Source organism: Rhinatrema bivittatum, chromosome 6 (genome assembly GCF_901001135.1).
Source record: "Rhinatrema bivittatum chromosome 6, aRhiBiv1.1, whole genome shotgun sequence".
Lineage (NCBI taxonomy): Eukaryota > Metazoa > Chordata > Amphibia > Gymnophiona > Rhinatrematidae > Rhinatrema > Rhinatrema bivittatum.
Window position 1 is genome coordinate 140,349,005 of NC_042620.1, and position 18,679 is coordinate 140,367,683.

The window sequence follows — 18,679 nt, forward strand, 5'->3', positions numbered from 1 at the left end:
ATCTGTAGACCCTTGTAACACCATCCCCCCCAAAACCTGACCTGAGTTGAAAGTGCCCCTCTTATAGTGGGAGATACCTAGGGTGTTATATTGCTCTCTCTCTCTCTCTCTCTGGCCACTTGTGCAAGTATGTTATTAAAATATGTGCATAATGACTGCACTGTACTTGAGCACATGATAAAAAAATTAAGCATCTCTCTATGCATGTTCCTTTTAAAATTAACCAGCCTACTAGCCCAATCACTCCCCTCCCACCCAACTACACTAATGACTGAATTTTCAAACGCTGGCGCGCATAAAATCTGGCAGATACGTGCGTGGCTGGGCCGAGCACACGCTAAGCGCATTTTAAAAACAGCCCAGCCATGCGAGTATCTGCCTGTGTATGCAGAAGTGCTGGCAGATCAAAAAGGGGCGGGCTGGGGGCTGACTGGGACAGCAATCATTAAGTCCTGTCCCGGGGAAGCGTGCGCTAGCAGCCGACCAGCGCATGACAATTACTTCTGCTCCAAAGGGGCAGTAAGTATAAAAACAAAAAAATTGGGGATAGATAGGTAGGGATTAGGGGTCAGGGAGGGGAAGGGAAAAGGTAGGAAGGGTAGTTAGGGGGATAGGAAAATTCCCTCCCAGACTGCTCCTTAATTGGAGCTGACTAGGAGGGAACTGGGGAAGGCCTACTCATGTCGCCACACTCTGGGGTAGATTTTCAAAGGGGTACGCGCGTACGATACGTGCGTACCCCCCGAAAACCTACCCCAAACCCCCCCTGCGTGCACCGAGCCTATTTTGCATAGGCTCGGTGGCGCGCATAAGTCCCGGGACGTGCGTAAGTCCTGGGGCTTGCATGGAGGGGTGTGTCGGGGGCATGTCGGGGCGTGCAGTGAGTGACGCGGCGTTTCAGGGGCGGGCCGCGAGTGACGCGGCGTTTCAGGGGCGGGCCCGGGGGCGTGGCGCAGGCCCGGGGGCGTGGTTGAGGCCTCCGGACCAACCCCCGGGTCAGGTGATGGCGCGCCGATTTCGGAGCGGCCTCAGAGGGAACTTTCCTTCCGCCTCCCCTCACCTTCCCCTCCCTTCCCCTACCTAACCCACCCCCCCCCCCGGCCCTATCTAAACCCCCCCTACCTTTGTTGGCAGATTTATGCATGCGGAAAGCAGGCGTAAATCTGCGCGCGCCAGCGGGCTGCTGGCGCGCCATCACCCGACCCGGGGGTTGGTCCGGAGGCCTCAACCACGCCCCCGGGCCTGCGCCACGCCCCCGGGCCCGCCCCCGAAACGCCGCGTCACTCACGGCCCGCCCCTGAAACGCCGCATCACTCGCGGCCCGCCCCCGAAACGCCGCGTCACTCACGGCACGCCCCGACACGCCCCCGACACACCCCTCCATGCAAGCCCCAGGACTTACGCACGTCCCGGGACTTATGCGTGCCACCGAGCCTATGCAAAATAGGCTCGGCGCACGCAGGGGGGGTTTGGGGTAGGTTTTCGGGGGGTACGCACGTATCGTACGCGCGTACCCCTTTGAAAATCTACCCCAGAGTGTGGCGACATGAGTAGGCCTTCCCCAGTTCCCTCCTAGTCAGCTCCAATTAAGGAGCAGTCTGGGAGGGAATTTTCCTATCCCCCTAAATGTGCACCCCCTTGCGCGCGCCGACCCCGGATTTTATAAGATACGCGCGGCTACGCGCGTATCTTATAAAATCCAGTGTACTTTTGCTCACACCTGGTGCACGAACAAAAGTACGCCCGCGCGTACATTTATAAAATCTACCCCAGAGGCTTTTAAAATCCCCACCCCACCCATGAGTGCGAGTCCCAACCCTCCCGCACATGCACATGTAGATATTAAAATCCGGTGCACAAGTGCATGCGGGAACTATATTTTATAACGTGTGCAGCAACATGCGAGTGTTATAAAATTGCCGCATCCATGTGTGTGCGCCAGGAACCGTGCACACTTGGACAGCCGTGCACTTGTTTTAAAATCTACCCCTAAATGACTAAAACTGTCAGAGATTATGTCCGAACCTCCCTTCCCCTCCAAATCCCTTATGATGATATGTTCAACAAGTTGCACGCCTGTCTTTTAAGAAGCCTCCCCATACCCTCTGCCCCAACCCTCACATTTGATTCTGACAAAAACATCCAGCCTTTGGGCACCCCTCCAAATCAGCAGCCTCCTTGTTTTATTCACTCCCTATGCCAATGCAAATCCTCCCGCCCCACTCAGGATCCTCCAAAACCCACAGAGCCACCAGTACAATCTTAGCACTCCTAGTGGTATCCAGCCTTGTTTCACAGCAACACTGGTAGTATAAGCTACTAGGGATGTGAATCGTTTTTTGACGATTTAAAATATCGTCCGATATATTTTAAATAGTCAAAAATCATTAGAGGCGATATTTAATAGGAATTCCCCCGATTTATCGTCAAAAATCGTAAATCGGGGGAAGGGGGAGGGGAAGGGGGAGGGCGGGAAAACCGGCACACTAAAACAACCCTAAAGCCCACCCCGACCCTTTAAAATAAATCCCCCACCCTCCCGAACCCCCCCAAAATGTCTTAAATTACCTGGGGTCCAGTGGGGGGGTCCCGGTGTGATCTTCCACTCTCGGGCCACGGGTGCGTTGATAGGAAATGGCGCCGGCGCTACCTTTGCCCTGTCATATGACATGACATATGACATATGACATATGACAGGGCAAAGGTAGCGCCGGCGCCATTTTGGTTCCTGTCCCCCGACGTCATGAGCGTAGGAGATCGCTCCCGGACCCCCGCTGGACCCCCAGGGACTTTTGGCCAGCTTGGGGGGGGCCTCCTGACCCCCACAAGACTTGCCAAAAGTCCAGCGGGGGTCCGGGAACGACCTCCTGCATGCGAATCGTGTTGCCGTATTGCAAAATGGCGCCGGCGAGAGAGAGAGAGACAAGGAGCGCGTGCGCGAGAGAGAGGGAGAGAAGAGACACAATGGGGTAGATTTTAAATACTTGCGTGATCGCGTACTTTTGTTCGCGCACCAGGCGCGAACAAAAGTACGCTGGATTTTATAAGATACGCGCGTAGCCGCGCGTATCTTATAAAATCCGGGGTTGGCGCACGCCATTTTGCAATACGGCAACACGATTCGCGTGCAGGAGGTCGTTCCCGGACCCCCGCTGGCCCCTGTGACGTAGTGAGTGCCAAGGTAGCGTGGGCGCTATTTTGAATACTGGCAATACGGCCCGAGTGCAGGAGGTCGCTCCCGGACCCCTGCTGGACTTTTGGCAAGTCTTGTGGGGGTCAGGAGGCCCCCCAAGCTGGCCAAAAGTCCCTGGGCATCCAGCGCCGGCCATCCAGTGCTCCTACCATGTGACAGGGGCCGGCCAATGGCACGGATACCCTGTCACATGGTAAGGGCAAAGGGCCATCGGCGCCATTTTTATTAGTGGCAGCTGATGGCCCGAGAGCAGGAGATCGCTCCCCGCGCCCCCGCTGGACCACCAGATAATTTTAAAAGGTTTTTTTTGGGGGGGGGGGTCGGGAGGATGGGGGAGGCTTAGGGGGTCATTTTAAAGGGTCGGGTGGGTTTTTGTTTTTTTTTATCGGGCCATCGGCGCCATTTATATTAGTGGCAGCCAAAATGGCGCCGATGGCCCGAGAGTGGGAGATCGCGCCGGGACCCCCCCCTCCCCCCCGGACCACCAGGTAATTTAAAACATTTTGGGGGGTTTGGGAGGGTGGAGAATTTGTTTTAAAGGGTCGGGGTGGATTTAGGGGTTGTTTTGGTGTGCCGGTTTTCCCGCCCTCCCCCGATTTACAATTTTTCACGATAAATCGGGGGAATTTGTATTGTATCGCGACTAACGATTTCTGACGATTTAAAAAATATCTGACGATTTTTTTAAAATCGTCAAAAAACGTTTCACATCCCTACTGACTATTCAACATAATTATTAAGTTTCAGAAAAAGGCTAACACTGTGATTGTACAGTCTCTGAGCCTATGCTAGACACAGTATGATAGTTTAAAAGCTAGTTAAAATGCCATTATTTAAAGGTTGTTTGTGAGAGAAGAATAATTTAAATCAATACTGTATTCTGGCAGTGAGTAACAATTCTATACCTCTGTAAATATTTTGTTTTGATCTTTGACATTTTATCTTTTTCTAACATTTTGGGAAATGAAACAGAGTTTATGAAAACACTGTTTTAATGATATCCATTGCAAGAAATTACTTACTGCTGGTCCTGGACGCCCTCGGATACCTGTCACCTAATAAAAGAAGGAAACAGCACAAGGTAAATATTTTAGAATAGAAACAAAGTCACTGGTACCTGTGTACCATTTTTGAAATTATGCAACATTCTAACTAAAGCTATGATTTAAAAGTACAAGTTTACAATCAGTGCTTCCATCCTTTAGAACTGGATATCACAAGAGGAATGCATGTCCCACAATAGTCAAAAGGATCTGAGCAATAATGCTTCCTTTCCGTTTTTTTTGTTCATGTGCTGTGTTGTATGTAGACTGCTGCTGAGTACCACCTTGGTTTAGTCACTACCTTGTGAATTTTTCGTGGTTGTTTTTGTTTATTTATAATTTGGAAAAAAGATCAGCAGTTTTTAAGCATTCAACACTTCTTCTTGAAGAAATGTATATTCTGGGACTGAGATTAACTTAAAATGCTCTTAAATGAAAAAAAAATAAATTAAACTAATAGATAATCTTTCATTAGAGAAAATATCTCAGGACTCTCTTTTAATAACACTAAGATAAAGATAAAACTATTGAATATAAAATGAACTTATATTGCTTTTTCTATTCCTTAATTTCTTTCTTTTTATATATTTCAGGCAAAGGACCTAGGGGTGTCATTTTCAAAGGGATCTATTTATAAAGCAGGCCTTTTGTAAAACTGTCTGTTCGATACGCAGGTAAACTTACATACATGTGTCATGAACACAAAAAAGCTTATATGGACAGAGCGGAGAAATACGGGAGGGGTTTGGCAGATCTGTGCGGAACTTTTCAGGAAACCTGTGTGTGTGTACCAAAAAAAGCAGTTATAACTTTTGCGAGGGTGGGTTTGATGGGCTAAATATGAAAGTGGACTTATGCGCATAAGTCCGCTTTGAAAACTGGTGTACGTTTTGTGTGTTTTTGTTGACTCTTATATGGGTATTTGAAAATTGCCCTCCTTGTATGCTAAGATAAGATATTTCTAATGTATAAAAGGCCTGATTTACTAAGGATTTTTTCATATTCTGAACCTACTGGAAAAAGGGTAATAAATCATGGCCCACAATGACCCTAAGCTAGTTTAGTAACCGTTATTAATATTCTGAATCTACCATATAATATTGTTTGTTGAAATTATAATTATAATTTTTTTCTTGTAATGACCCCCCAAAAAACTGAGTGGATTAGACTTATTTCCAGATGAAGGTAGATTATTTATGATATTTTGTATTAAACTAATGCTGGAAGAAATATATAATATTCTTCTTCAGACATTATAATGAATTAATTATAATGATTTAGCAAAATAAAATATTTAAATACAAAAACATAGTAAAACTGAAAAAGTTAACAGGCATTAAGTTTATTGATTGGAAGTTTTGCTAGTTTAAGGACATAATTAGTTCACAAAAATCTGTTTTCTTTGGTTTTCTTATCTTCTTTTCCCCCAAATACTCGGCTGCCCAAAAGGTTACTGGTAGGCTTGTCTAAAATGCGGCAGCTATGATCTGGACAGGAGTTAGGCAGTGGGATCATGTTACCCCTATGTTGATTTTGCTTCATACATTACCCATTTCCTTCTAGATAACATTTAAAATATGCATTCAGATTTTTCAAGCACTAGTGGGAAATGCTCCAAAATATTTGAAAGAAAAAATATTACACTAATTTTCAAAAGGATTTACATGCTTAAAACTGGGTGTTACACGTGGAAATGCAGTTTACCCATGTAAGTGGGCTTTTGAAAACTGCTACAATATATGCATTGAATCGTCAATAGGTTTTACCCGTGATAAATGCACTTCTATGTGGGTAAATGGGTTTTGAAAATTGCTATACTAGCATTTTACATTTGCATGCGTAACTCCCTCCTTTGTGCCCACTAGAGTTTTACATTCACATGTGGATTCCAGATTGGTAGTGCCATCAGTCAAGGCAGTAAGAAAACAAAATCCTAATTAAGAACTTTTAGTAGACTGGCTCCTACTTAGGAATGATCTGCCATTACAGTTAAAACTATATCAGAATTACACGATGTTTTGGTAATCCTTTAAAATCAAATTATTTACTGAAATGCTAGCCTATGTTATTATTGTAAGCAATATTATTCTTTTTAAGGCTCTGAATTAATGGATGCTGTTATTCTGTTTTAACATTTTTTTTAGTTTACACTCTCTGCTGTACTTAATCTCTTTTATTCACATTATTGTACATGATTTTTTTTTATTAGATGTTGCTCCTCAACTGTACTGATTGTTCATTGGAAAAGGCGAATTATAAATACATTTAATTAAATTAATCTTTGGCATAGAAATAGATATGTTATTTGTATTCTTGTATATCTTTTTATTAAAATATCAACTCCAATGCCACATCTCTGAAGCGGGAGAGTTCATTGTACTACTTTTAACAAAATACAATAGCTGTTATCGTAATGAATAAAGGCATAAATACTGTTACACTGAGTAACAGCAATAGTCCATCTAACCCAGTTGAATAAGAGGTAGAGACTGGTCCAGTGTCTCATATCCCAGCCATTTATATCAGGCAAGGAGCCAACACTTGCCCCCATAGTTTGTCCCACCTTTCACTGAGGTCGCCGGACCATCTCCCAGTCTTCTCCTCTTTCCTCTATCCCCCCCTCTTAGTATCGGGAGGCAGTTGTGGTTTAGGGGAGACCCAAACCCAGGGGCATATTTCTGACAGATGTATTGAATTCCTTCTGACTGATCAATCTTTGATTAAACTAAACTTTTTTTTTTTAGACCCAATTATATTATTGGCTTCCACAATGTGTCCATGTCAATGAGTTCTACAAATGTCAACCTTGAGCAATGGCTGAGACTCCCTCCCTCGACAGGTGCAGTGAGCATGGCCTCTGGAGCCTCCCCGGCCTCAGCCAGCCTGGAGAGCAGAAGCTGAGCCCAAGGATTAAACCAACATTTTCCCACAGTGGCAGCCACTGGGCTAGACCACGCTGAATGTTTCTTGCTATTTTATTAAATATTTAGCCATGTTAGCAGGAATATAGGTTGCTACCTTAATAAAATCCATGCTGAATTGTTGCATTGTTTATCAATGTTAGCATTTCTGCTTTAATATCTATGGGAAAAATTAAAAAGAAAAGTACTTACAACTGGGATTGATCCAGGATCTCCTTTATGCCCCTGCAATATAGATCAACATAAATATATATAATGCAAAATGTGGAAATTAATTCCTTTAACCAAGCTAAAAGTTTGCACAGTTTTACTGCACACGCTTAATGTTATAACTCATCAATATATTATCTCAGAACTATAAAGTCATATGCCAATGTACTGCACATTTGCTCAGTGACAAATGAGCCCTTCATCCATTCTGTGTCTTTGCCGAAACATTTGGGAAAGTAGGGTCAATGGTATGAAATGTGCAAAGCAGTAAGGATACTGTAGAAGTAGAACTCACCTTTGGTCCTCTTCCTACAAATGAAAAGAAAGAAATCACTTTAGTTTCAGAAACTTAAAATCAAGATGCATTTTAAATGTGATTTCCTGTAATGCGTTGAATTCCTTTGCAAAATTTGGACTGGAGAACACTATTTTTGTGATATTTAGTCACTTTGTTTTTATACAGTACTAACAGTATACCCTGTATGCATGGTTCACTGGCGGAATGCCTGCTATAAGGAAACAGGATACAAGAAACTCCCTGTCAACCACCATGCTGTGTTTTCCTATCATGAGTATTGCATTTGTGTATTTCCAACTATACAATGCAAGGTAAATTTTGTGTCTGGAAGTATGCAGATTCTGTTTGGCAAAGGTTCCCCTAAATAGAGCATTCATTATCTCTATCCATGATGGGGTCACAGAGTGCATGTATAGATAACATGCTGCAGAGATAAATGTGAGCATCTCTAGGACAGTTGGGGGATAGTCTGTGACTAGCTCCATGTGACACAATGGAGTTTCCCGTAGGTGTTTGTAAGAAATTAATAGGTTACCCAGAGAGACCAACAGCTTTTTAACAGCCTGCACCGTTTGGTGGATATATTAGAATGCTAAAGGCACAGGCTTCCAAAATAATCAGGACAACATGTGCACATATCTGAGATGTATCGAGTCCATTTTATGCTATAGCCAACTGTAGCACAAACACAGTTTTCCACTATTACCTGCACCGGGTATGTTACCACCGCCTCCTGAGCTTGGGCAAACAGGACAACACTCTCCTGTGGGAATTACAGGGTTTGCACAGTCTAAGACATCACGACATTGAAGAGTGTCACAAAGGATGGCACCATTGTCACATACACAGAGCTGGCACGGGGAGGGTTTCCAAACATCTCGGTTCAAGTACATCTGACCATCCTGGCTGCAAGGGATATCATCTATATCACCCACATCTGCAAGAAATAAAAAAAAAACAATAAAGCACTGTCAGATTTTTGTTACCGGACTGCATTGCATTTTAAGTTATTTGAATGAAGGCAAAGTCAAATAGGATTTGGTGGGACCTTAAAGGTGAATTTTAAAATCTCAGTACGTGACAAAATTGGGAGATGCATGCAAACGTTGAGCTTGCACACGATGACCGAATTTTAAATGCCGCCCAAAATGCGCGCGTTTTTCTCCTGCTGCACACACATCTCACCCAGTTTCAAAAAGGATCATGGCCTGGGTGGGACAATGGCATGGGCATGTCAGGGCGCGGCCAATAGATGTGCAAGTAATTACTTATGCACCCTGGCCCACACCCAGCTCCAGTGCAGCATAAGTTGACCTTTGCTATGGAGGAGGTGTAACTTAAAAAATAAAACAGACTAGCCATTTCTAATAGGTTTAAAAGGTCTGGGATAACTGGGGGGGGAGTGCAGGCTATTAAACCAGGGGAAGTTTGGAGGATCTAGCTCTTAACTGGGCAAACTGGTGGACAAACTGGTGAAACTGGCAATGGGGTGGATGCACACCTTTATAAAATACCCTGACTTACGCAGTAGAATCAGGATTTACACACCTAGGCGCACACCCATTTAAAATTGCCGTGTCCCGGGCATACGCCGACGCACATGCATCAATGTGCGCCTGGGCGCCACTTTGAAAGTTACCATCCCTGTATGCAAGATAGAAACCAAAACTAATTCATGAAAGAACGTACAACATCCAGAGGTGTTCTTTTTAATAATTGCATTGGAATACATTAGTAATGTTATTACTTTAAGATTTCGGTCTAAAGAGAGTTAACATAAGACTAGGCTAGAGATGTGCAAAGCCAGTCCTGGAGGGCCTAATTTTCAGGATATCCACAAAAATTACTCAGATGTATTTGGATATAGTTAGTACAAAAAATAAGTTCATTTACATGGTTTGGTTATCCTGAAAATGAGGACCAAATTAGCACACTCCTCACAAAATCTCTCTTATGGGTAAGTCTTTAAAGTCATGAGCACTGCACAATATAATTATAATACGATTGCAAAGAGTGGAAGAGTAGCTTTAGTGGTTAAAGCAGCAGGCTGTGAGCCAGGGTTCAAATCCTGCCGACACTCTTTGTAGCTTTTGGCAGTCGCTTCACTTTCCATTGCCTCACATATAAACTTAGGGCTTCATTTACTTAGCCACAGAATTTTTCCCAGAGGGAAAAATACCACGGAACATACAAAGCAGCAGTACTTGGCGCCCGCTACTTTGTGAATTGCGTGGTAATTTCCACGGTGGTAAAATACCTTCAGCCAGAATAATGTGGCATTATTTAATTCCTAGAAAATATGTGATGGCAGCCCTGGGACTGTGGGAACCACCATGAGTTAAAGTGGTCAATCCACCCTGAACAAACCCCCCTCCAGGTACTGAAAGAACCTCAGGGGTCTCCATAGAACCCTTTGTCCCAGCCCCACCCCCATCAGCCCTGGAGGGAGCAGTTTTGAAAAAAAGATTTTTAAAGGGTAAAAGTTCTGGGGCAGAACCCAACCCCAACCCCTCCCCTTTTGAGTGAATAATTTGCACTCCAACCCCAACAGGTCAGCCTCCCCCACATCCCACTCTAACCCACCCTGTGGACACCTACCACATTTACTAGATATGGGTTAGCCAGGGGGCTAGGTCATATTTCAGATTACAGACAAATCTTGAAGGAATTGGATCTAATGGGCTCAAGGACTGGATGATTTGCTGCAGGATCTTTACCGCTTCTAGTAGAGGGATTTTCCTGGTCAGATAATGGGATCAAGTCTGGAGGGAGCTGAATAAAATTTGCCTGTGAGATTGTTGCAATCGTGGCTTGATTGGTGGCAGGGGTGAGGTAGAAGAGATGGAGTGATGAAAGGAGGAACAAATAACTTGGATTTTTTCAGTGAAGAATTTGACGAAATCTTCAGTTGTGTGGCCCTCCAAAGTGGTAGAAGGAGTTTAGGTTTCTAGTTTGGAGAGTTTCGTACCAAGTCAAAAGTTGAATTAGGTGGTTCATGCATAGTACTAGTTTGGAAATGTAGTCTGTTTGTCTTGCCAGATGACTGATTTGTATTTTTAGAGTGGTCTTTGCAGATGAAGGTTGATATCAGTTTTTATCCTCCATGACCAGTCAAGTTGTCAGGATTGTTGCTGTAGAAGATGACGTTCATAGAACATGGTCCAGCAGGCCAATGCTATTTTGAAAAATAGCCACCACCAGTCCTGAAGCCTAGGGTCAATCAGGGCCCCCACTACACTACAAGGACTACAATAATAAGTGCAGGGGGGTGCCAGAGGGTGGAGGGGCTGGTCTACATGGGGAAAATTATACTGAAAAAGAAGGGTTGGGGGATTCAAGGTGGGACCCGCTCTAGAACTTTTAACTTTAAAAAAGAAATCTTTATTTTTTTCTCTCTGGTAGTCTCCAGGGGTAGCAACGGGGGGGGGGGGGGGGGGGTCTATGCAGACCCTAGAAGGGCACAAATTTCCAGGTGGGATCAGAAAACAAAACAAATCAAAGATGATTACATTTCTGCTGATCATGATCCACAAATTTTAGTTTGTGTTTGCTGGATGACTTAAATATCAGTCCAAAAAGGGACAGAATGAGTAGCATTTCAAATCCCCCGTCATGTGTTTCACATATATCTACTTACTTACAGGTAGATTTAAAAGTGTTGCTCATGCAAAAATAGCCCCATACACACGTATGTTGGCCATTCGTGAGCAATGCAAATTTTAATAAGCCGCTTGGAGCCAAGAGTTACACGCGTAACTCCGAATTTTAGAAAAGCTGATCATGGTGTGCGGCAGTGTGTTATCCACACCTGCTAGTCCTGATGAGTAGCAAGTCTGGAGATATCAAGTTTTAGGAAATTTCAAGATTGCTTAACTACCATATATAAGAGAGAGAATATGACACTCTATATATACATCTACCACTTTCAACTCAGGGTGGGTTTAAATCATAAGAACCTTATCCAAACCTTTTTAACCCCAATTTCACTAAATGCTGTAACCATATCCTCTGGCAATGAATTCCAGGGCTTAAAATTCTTTTTCTTATAATTCTCAGATTTGTTTTAAATGAGCTACTTGCTAACTTCATGGAGTACCCCCTAGTCCTTCTATTATCTGAGAGAGTAAATAACCAATTTACATTTACCGATTCATTCCCTCCCCCATGGCCAGAGTGCAATGGTCTGTAGCGCACCGAACACACACCACATCCCTAAACCCACCCTAATCGACCTCCTCCAGCAAACAGGAGAGGAGGGGATGAGGATGAAGTATACAAGAGTTCAGTTTTTGGCTGAATATTTCTTTCTATAATTTGTGCTCACTTATTCTGTATTTGTTGGGAGGTTTCTGTTATTTATTTATTTTAAAATATTTATAATGCATGCTTTTCTAATCATTCACAGCAGTTTACATGTAAAACATATTTAGATTAAAACAGTGGTTCTCAACCTTTTTCCCATCGTGACACACCTGACAGACCATGCTCACATGGGTGACACACTGCTCGTTACAATTTACGGCGGAAATAAAAAATAAAGTCCCAGTATTATTTTTATTGTTAATAATGACACAAGGAAAAGATACATATTCTGTCTGAACAGAAATTGCATAAACAGTAAACATCCCACACCAAAACAGCACCAATTTCCAGCACTTAACAGTAACCACCTTACCTAAGAAAATATTACACCAGGCCTTAAGACACCAATACATTTCCTATTAGGAAAACGGACCAAGTCAGGCTGCTATAGAGCCCTATACAAACTACACGCCAGCAGAAAACCTCACCTGAATCACATGAGCTGACCTCACCTAACAAAGAATAAAGAGACCAAAATGTATAACTAGAAGCATGCAGACAAAAACATAATTGGAAACCGCAACAAGCCAGAGTCTCTGTATGCAGTGCAAAGGAAAAAAGGAAACATCACCCAGCCTTATAAAACAAATCAAGAAATATAAAATCAGTAGCAGTAAGACCATACTAACAAAGAACAGATTTAGAAACAGCTGATAAACGGAATATCCAATAATTAAAAACTCATATCAAAAGTTTCTAGATACCAATAAAATATTTCAAAATAGCAGACACAAAGACCCAGTAATGAAAAATAAGGATACAAAAAAATCTTTGCTCTGCGTACCTGCCAATGTTTGAAATCCAGGTGACCTGAGATTGTTTTGAATTAGCAAGAGGAAGGATGGTTTGCTGGCAGCTTTCTCTCTCTCGCTCACAGTGGCTCTCAATCACTCACATATACACGTGCTTTTTCTCTCTCACCTATATAGACTCTTAATTACACATTTACACACATGCTATCTTTTCACGCTTACACATACAGGCTTTCAATCACACATATGCATGCTGTCTTTTTCTCTCACACACAGACTCTCATTCACAGGCTTACAAACATCACATAAGAACATAAGAAATTGCCATGCTGGGTCAGACCAAGGGTCCATCAAGACCAGCATCCTGTTTCCAACAGAGGCCAAACCAGGCCACAAGAACCTGGCAAGTCCCCAAACACCAAGAAGATCCCATGCTACAGATGCAATTACCTAACAGGCCGATAAAGTACAGTGCGCTCCAATGGAGCACACTATTAACCTGCCCTTGGACGCGCATTTTCCCTTACCCCTTATTCAGTAAGGGGCGGAAAACGCGCGTCCAACCCGCGGCACCTAATAGCGCCCTCAACATGCAAATGCATGTTGAGGGCCCTATTAGGTATGCCCACGTGATACAAAAAGTAAAATGTGCAGCCAAGCCGCACATTTTACTTTAAGAAATTAGCGCCTACCCAAAGGTAGGCGCTAGTTTCTGCCGGCACCAGGAAAGTGCACAGAAAAGCAGTAAAAACTGCTTTTCTGTGCACCCTCCGACTTAATATCATGGCGATATTAAGTCGGAGGTCCCGAAGGGTAAAAAAAAGGAAAAAAAAAAATTTTAAATGGGCTGGCGGCTGTCGGGCCGAAAACCGGATGCTCAATTTTGCCGGTGTCCGGTTTCCGAGCCCGTGGCTGTCAGCGGGCTCGAGAACAGACACCAGCAAAATTGAGCGATGGCTGTCAAACCCGCTGACAGCCGCCGCTCCGGGTCAAAAGGAGGCGCTAGGGATGCGCTAGTGTCCCTAGCGCCTCCTTTTGTCCTTTTCTACCACACCACCTAATTTAAATACAGAATCGTGCACACAGGCGAGTGGCCTGTGCGCACGCCGGGAGAGCGGGCGTTCGTCCGCTCTCCTGCGGATTTTACTGAATCGGCCCGTAAGTAAACTTGATTAATAGCAATTAATGGACTTCTCCTCCAAGAACTTATCCAAACCTTTTTTGAACCCAGCTACACTTAGGGGCAGATTTTAAAACTTGTGCACGGGCGCAGATTTGTTTGCGCAACCCGGCGCAAACAAATCTATGCCCGATTTTATAACATGCGCGCGCAGCCACACACATGTTATAAAATCCAGGGTCGGCGCACACAAGGGGGTGCACAATTGTGCGACTTCCTCGCGCCGAGCCACGCAACCTGCCTCCGTTCCCTCTGAGGCCGCTCCGAGATCGAAGTGGCCTCAGAGGGAACTTTCCTTCCGCCCCCCCCCCCTGCACCTTCTCCTCCCTTCCCCTACCTAACCCCCCCCCCCCCCCAGCCCTACCTAGAACCCTCCCTTACCTTTGTTGAAGAAGTTACGCCAGCCGACGGTCGGCCCGTGATCCCGGGCACAGCGGCAAATGGCCGCTGTGCCTGGAAGCTCAGGCCACGCCCTGCCCCGCCCCCGGATCACCCCGGACTGCCCACACCCCGCCCCTTTTTGCAAACCCTGGGATATACGCGCGTTCCGGGGCTTGTGCGTGCCGCCAAGCCTATGCAAGATAGGCTTGACAAGCGCAGGGGGAGGCAGGGTAGGCTTTCGGGGGTTGCACACGTATCTTACGTGCGCAACCCTTTGAAAATCTACCCCTTACTGCACTAACCACATCCTCTGGCAACAAATTCAAGAGCTTTATTGTGCGTTGAGTAAAAAAGAATTTTCTCCAATTAGTCTTAAATGTGCTACTTGCTAATTTCATGGAATGACTCCTAGTCCTATTATTCAAAAGTGTAAATAACTGATTCACATCTACTCGTTCAAGACCTCTCATATTAAAGGGGGGATATGATAGAGGTCTTTAATTGAGACCTCTATCATATCCCCCCTCACCCGTCTCTTCTCCAAGCTGAAAAGTCCTAACCTCTTTAGTCTTTCCTCAAGGGGCGTGGTTCCATTCCCTTTATCATTTTGGTTGCCCTTCTCTGTACCTTCTCCATCGCAATTATATCTTTTTTGAGATGCGGCGACCAGAATTGTACACAGTATTCAAGGTGCGGTCTCACCATGGAGTGATACAGAGGCATTATGACATTTTCCGTTTTATTCACCATTCCCTTTCTAATAATTCCCAACATTCTGTTTGCTTTTTTGACTGCCACAGCACACTGAACTGACGATTTCAATGTGTTATCCATTATGATGCCTAGAACTCTTTCTTGGGTTGTAGCTCCTAATATGGAACCTAACATTGTGTAACTATAGCATGGGTTATTTTTCCCTATATGCATCACCTTACACTTGTCCACATTAAATTTCATCTGCCATTTGAATGCCCAATTTTCCAGTCTCAGAAGGTCTTCCTGCAATTTATCACAATCTGCTTGTGATTTAACTACTCCGAACAATTTTGTATCATCTGCAAATTTGATTACCTCACTTGTCGTATTTCTTTCCAGATCATTTATAAATATATTGAAAAGTATGGGCCCCAATACAGATCCCTGAGGCTCTCCACTGCCCACTCCCTTCCACTGAGAAAATTGTCCATTTAATCCTACTCTGTTTCCTATTCTAGCAGTTAGTGTTGTTTTATTATGACAGGTTTGCTATATATGGCAGGTTTTTGTGTTACTTCAAATTCTGCCACTGAAGTGACAAAAGAATCTGAAAAGTTTTTGTTTGGCGAATAGTAAGGGGAAACCTAGTTCAGCCCAACCAGCCATTTCAGAACCTAAAGATTATCTTCAATGCATGCAGTATGAATTTCTTTTAATTTATTAATTGTATATATATATATATATATATATATATATATATATATATATATTTTGCATTTTATTGACAAAAATCACAAATGACGCATACAGACAGACACTGGCATGATGTCTGAAACACATTTGTGTTTGTGTGTATACATAAAAACAAAACAAAATTTTATATTTAAAGTTATGGATAGATGAAATTTTCAAAACTGTATCTTTGCACCAATTATCAAAAAGAAAGTACGAGCATACGTTCCTTTTGAATCATGCTTACTTTTCAGTGATTTTAAAGTGAACAGTTTCAAAAAGCCCTTTTACCTAAGTACATCTATATTTACTAGCATAAATGGATTATGAACATTGTTCTCCCTATGTCTAATTATGTTTTGTTTTAGGTTTGTTGTTTTTTTTTTACAAAATTCATCTAGGAAGGGTGTTGATGGGATCAATGTAATCTTAGGGAGGGTAGCCTACATGCCTGAAAATGAATGTGGATGGAGAGAGTATAAGGCTGAAGGTTCACCTTAAAAATGTCTTACTCTTGCATCTGCCCTAATTTTACTCCAAATCAAAGTCCCACCGTGGGGGATTTCTATGATTTCACAGCAAAGACAGCAAACACAGGGATTAATACATAAATAAAATCAATAAGGTGATTTTTCGCAATAGATGGCAATACATCTTGCTTATCAGTTTTTTCTCAGTGACAATGTTTCTGTGATCTTCCATCCATACACACATACAATATAGTCAGCTACTGAAAAAAAGATAAGTAGTCACAGAAGATCACTAGATCTATTTGTATGCAAGAAATGATTAACTTCTGATATTATACATCATCCAGAGCCAAAAGATAAGTCATGTTTTAGCAGCTCAAGAGAAAAAGTATCAAAGTCAGAACTAGGAAATCAGTGAAATATTTTCAAGTTTCCTCTCTTTTTATCATATCATCCTTGTTCCCCTTATCTTCCCTCCCTTCCCTGGACCTTAGTTCACTGAGGCCTGAGAAATGGGGAGACAGAAGCTGGATCCCTGTTCTGCAGCCAGAACACTATTCAGTTACATCTTAATGCTTGAAAATAACAGAAAAACATCCAGGTTTCCAAAATGGGAAGTATCCTCGTGATTTGGAAAGTAAAATCAGAACAAAATGTTACTTTAAGTAGCACTACTAATTAAGAGATTCCTCAAAATATCAGCTAGCCTGTTCTTTGGTTCCTTTGCCAAATGCCCAAAGCTTCCTTCTTTTTTTTTAAATGTATGGTGTTGGCGGCTACAACACAAAGGCTTTCCTAGGGCATCGTGTGACTAGTTCCATTCGCTTCAGAGGAGTCACAGAGAACTGGAGCAAAAGCAATAATTTAGATTTTTAGCCCATCTGTCCAATTAATGTTCAAGGCAGCTTACAATTTTATTAGTACTTCAGATAAAATATTTCCCTGTCCCCAAAGAGCATAAAATTGAAGGGTCTCATTCATAAAGCCACATTAGTCTATTTTCCATGCAGTAAACGGCCTAAGGCACGGATAACACAAGATATTTGAGATGCCTTGCATTTTCCTTGCACCAGCACTACATGTATTTAAAGGAGCTGATTAGCATGCAAATGCAGCTAATTGGCTTATTATACTCAAAACCATGCACATCAAATAACACAGCTTAACTCAAAAATTGCAAGCCACGTAATTTACATGAAGTTAGCTATAGCTCAAGTGTTGTAGCTAACGTCCCCCAGAAGCATCGAGACATTAACACACATCCTGATGCTCCCAGGGATATGGGTTAAAGGAGCCACTCAGCTGTGTGTACCCACCCTGCCTCCCTAAAAAGGTTAAAACAAAACCCCAGGGATCTCCATAGACTCCCTGTCCCACCCCATCCCATGCTCCTCCCCGCCTCTTCTGGAGGCAGCCATGCTTTAAAATAAAATTTAAAAAAATGATAAAGCCCAGGTGAGGCCTTGCTCCCCACACCCCAACCCCTCTCCTTAAAATACAAATTGTTGCCACTCTAACCCACCCTGCAGATCCTCACAGCACTAACCATTGAAGCCCTGGTGGTCTAGCGGCAGCTCGGAGTGCTCCTTAGGCTTTAGGCCCGGCGGCAGCCATTTTTCAAAATGGCACCAGCCACCCCATCACATCAGTTTTGATATCTGGATATATTCAATTCATATTTTTTCTTATTCTACAAGATATGTGAATAAGTTCAGGGATACATTGCTCTTTTAGAAAGTCTATTCCTGTGCTTCATTTTATGCATACCTCCAAATTTGATATCAATAAGGCCTTAATGATTTTATTAATTCTAAACATTGATCAACTTATTGTAAACATTTTTGGCTTAAAGAACATTCCATGCTCACTGCAGTGCCGAGTTGCATCCTGCTCAGGGTTTTGGGAATTGTTTCCACACTAGGGATTCTACTGTCGAGGTAAAGAAGCACCTCCCCTGCTTGACTTAGTATGAGATCCCGATCTACTCTAATCAATGTCAGCATAATTATTTTCTTTCCCTGCTTTGTCACCCTTTTCTTTCCACAATTAGTGTTACCCTTTCCAGGAGGTTTACTACATGTTGCGCAGAAAGAATGATAAGCACCAGGTGGAGCTCCAGTTAACCTATCAAACAACTGCCATTTTTAACACGAAAAGTAAATACATTCTGAAAATATTTCATTTGCTCTCAAATACTTTTGAAGATTCCAGTAGATATCCACTGTCAGATGAACTCTGGCAAAACTCAAAATTGATTAGCCAGTTGCTTCTATCCATTTGCAAAGTATGGAAAACCATAAGTTGACGATGCACAGTAAAAATGCTTGCTAGTTGCTATTGCCAGTTTATGACTGTGAGAAATGTTAAACTTCCCAGCTGTAATATGTACACTAGACAGCATTTTTTCAGATCTCCCCACTGAGTATGGCTCATTGTGTTAA

General features: G+C 43.1%; 1 protein-coding gene across 1 annotated transcript in view; it reads right to left on the bottom strand.

Moving 5' to 3' along the window:
- COL5A2 (collagen type V alpha 2 chain) overlaps nucleotides 1-18,679 on the bottom strand; it is a 333,570-nt gene that overhangs the window by 172,189 nt on the left and 142,702 nt on the right. The window contains exons 2-5 of the mRNA XM_029605983.1: nucleotides 8,372-8,602; nucleotides 7,663-7,676; nucleotides 7,350-7,382; nucleotides 4,216-4,248 (exon numbers count right to left, since the gene is read on the bottom strand). Of these exons, the coding sequence (XP_029461843.1) occupies nucleotides 4,216-4,248; nucleotides 7,350-7,382; nucleotides 7,663-7,676; nucleotides 8,372-8,602 (311 nt within the window). The remainder of the gene's footprint in view (nucleotides 1-4,215; nucleotides 4,249-7,349; nucleotides 7,383-7,662; nucleotides 7,677-8,371; nucleotides 8,603-18,679) is intronic.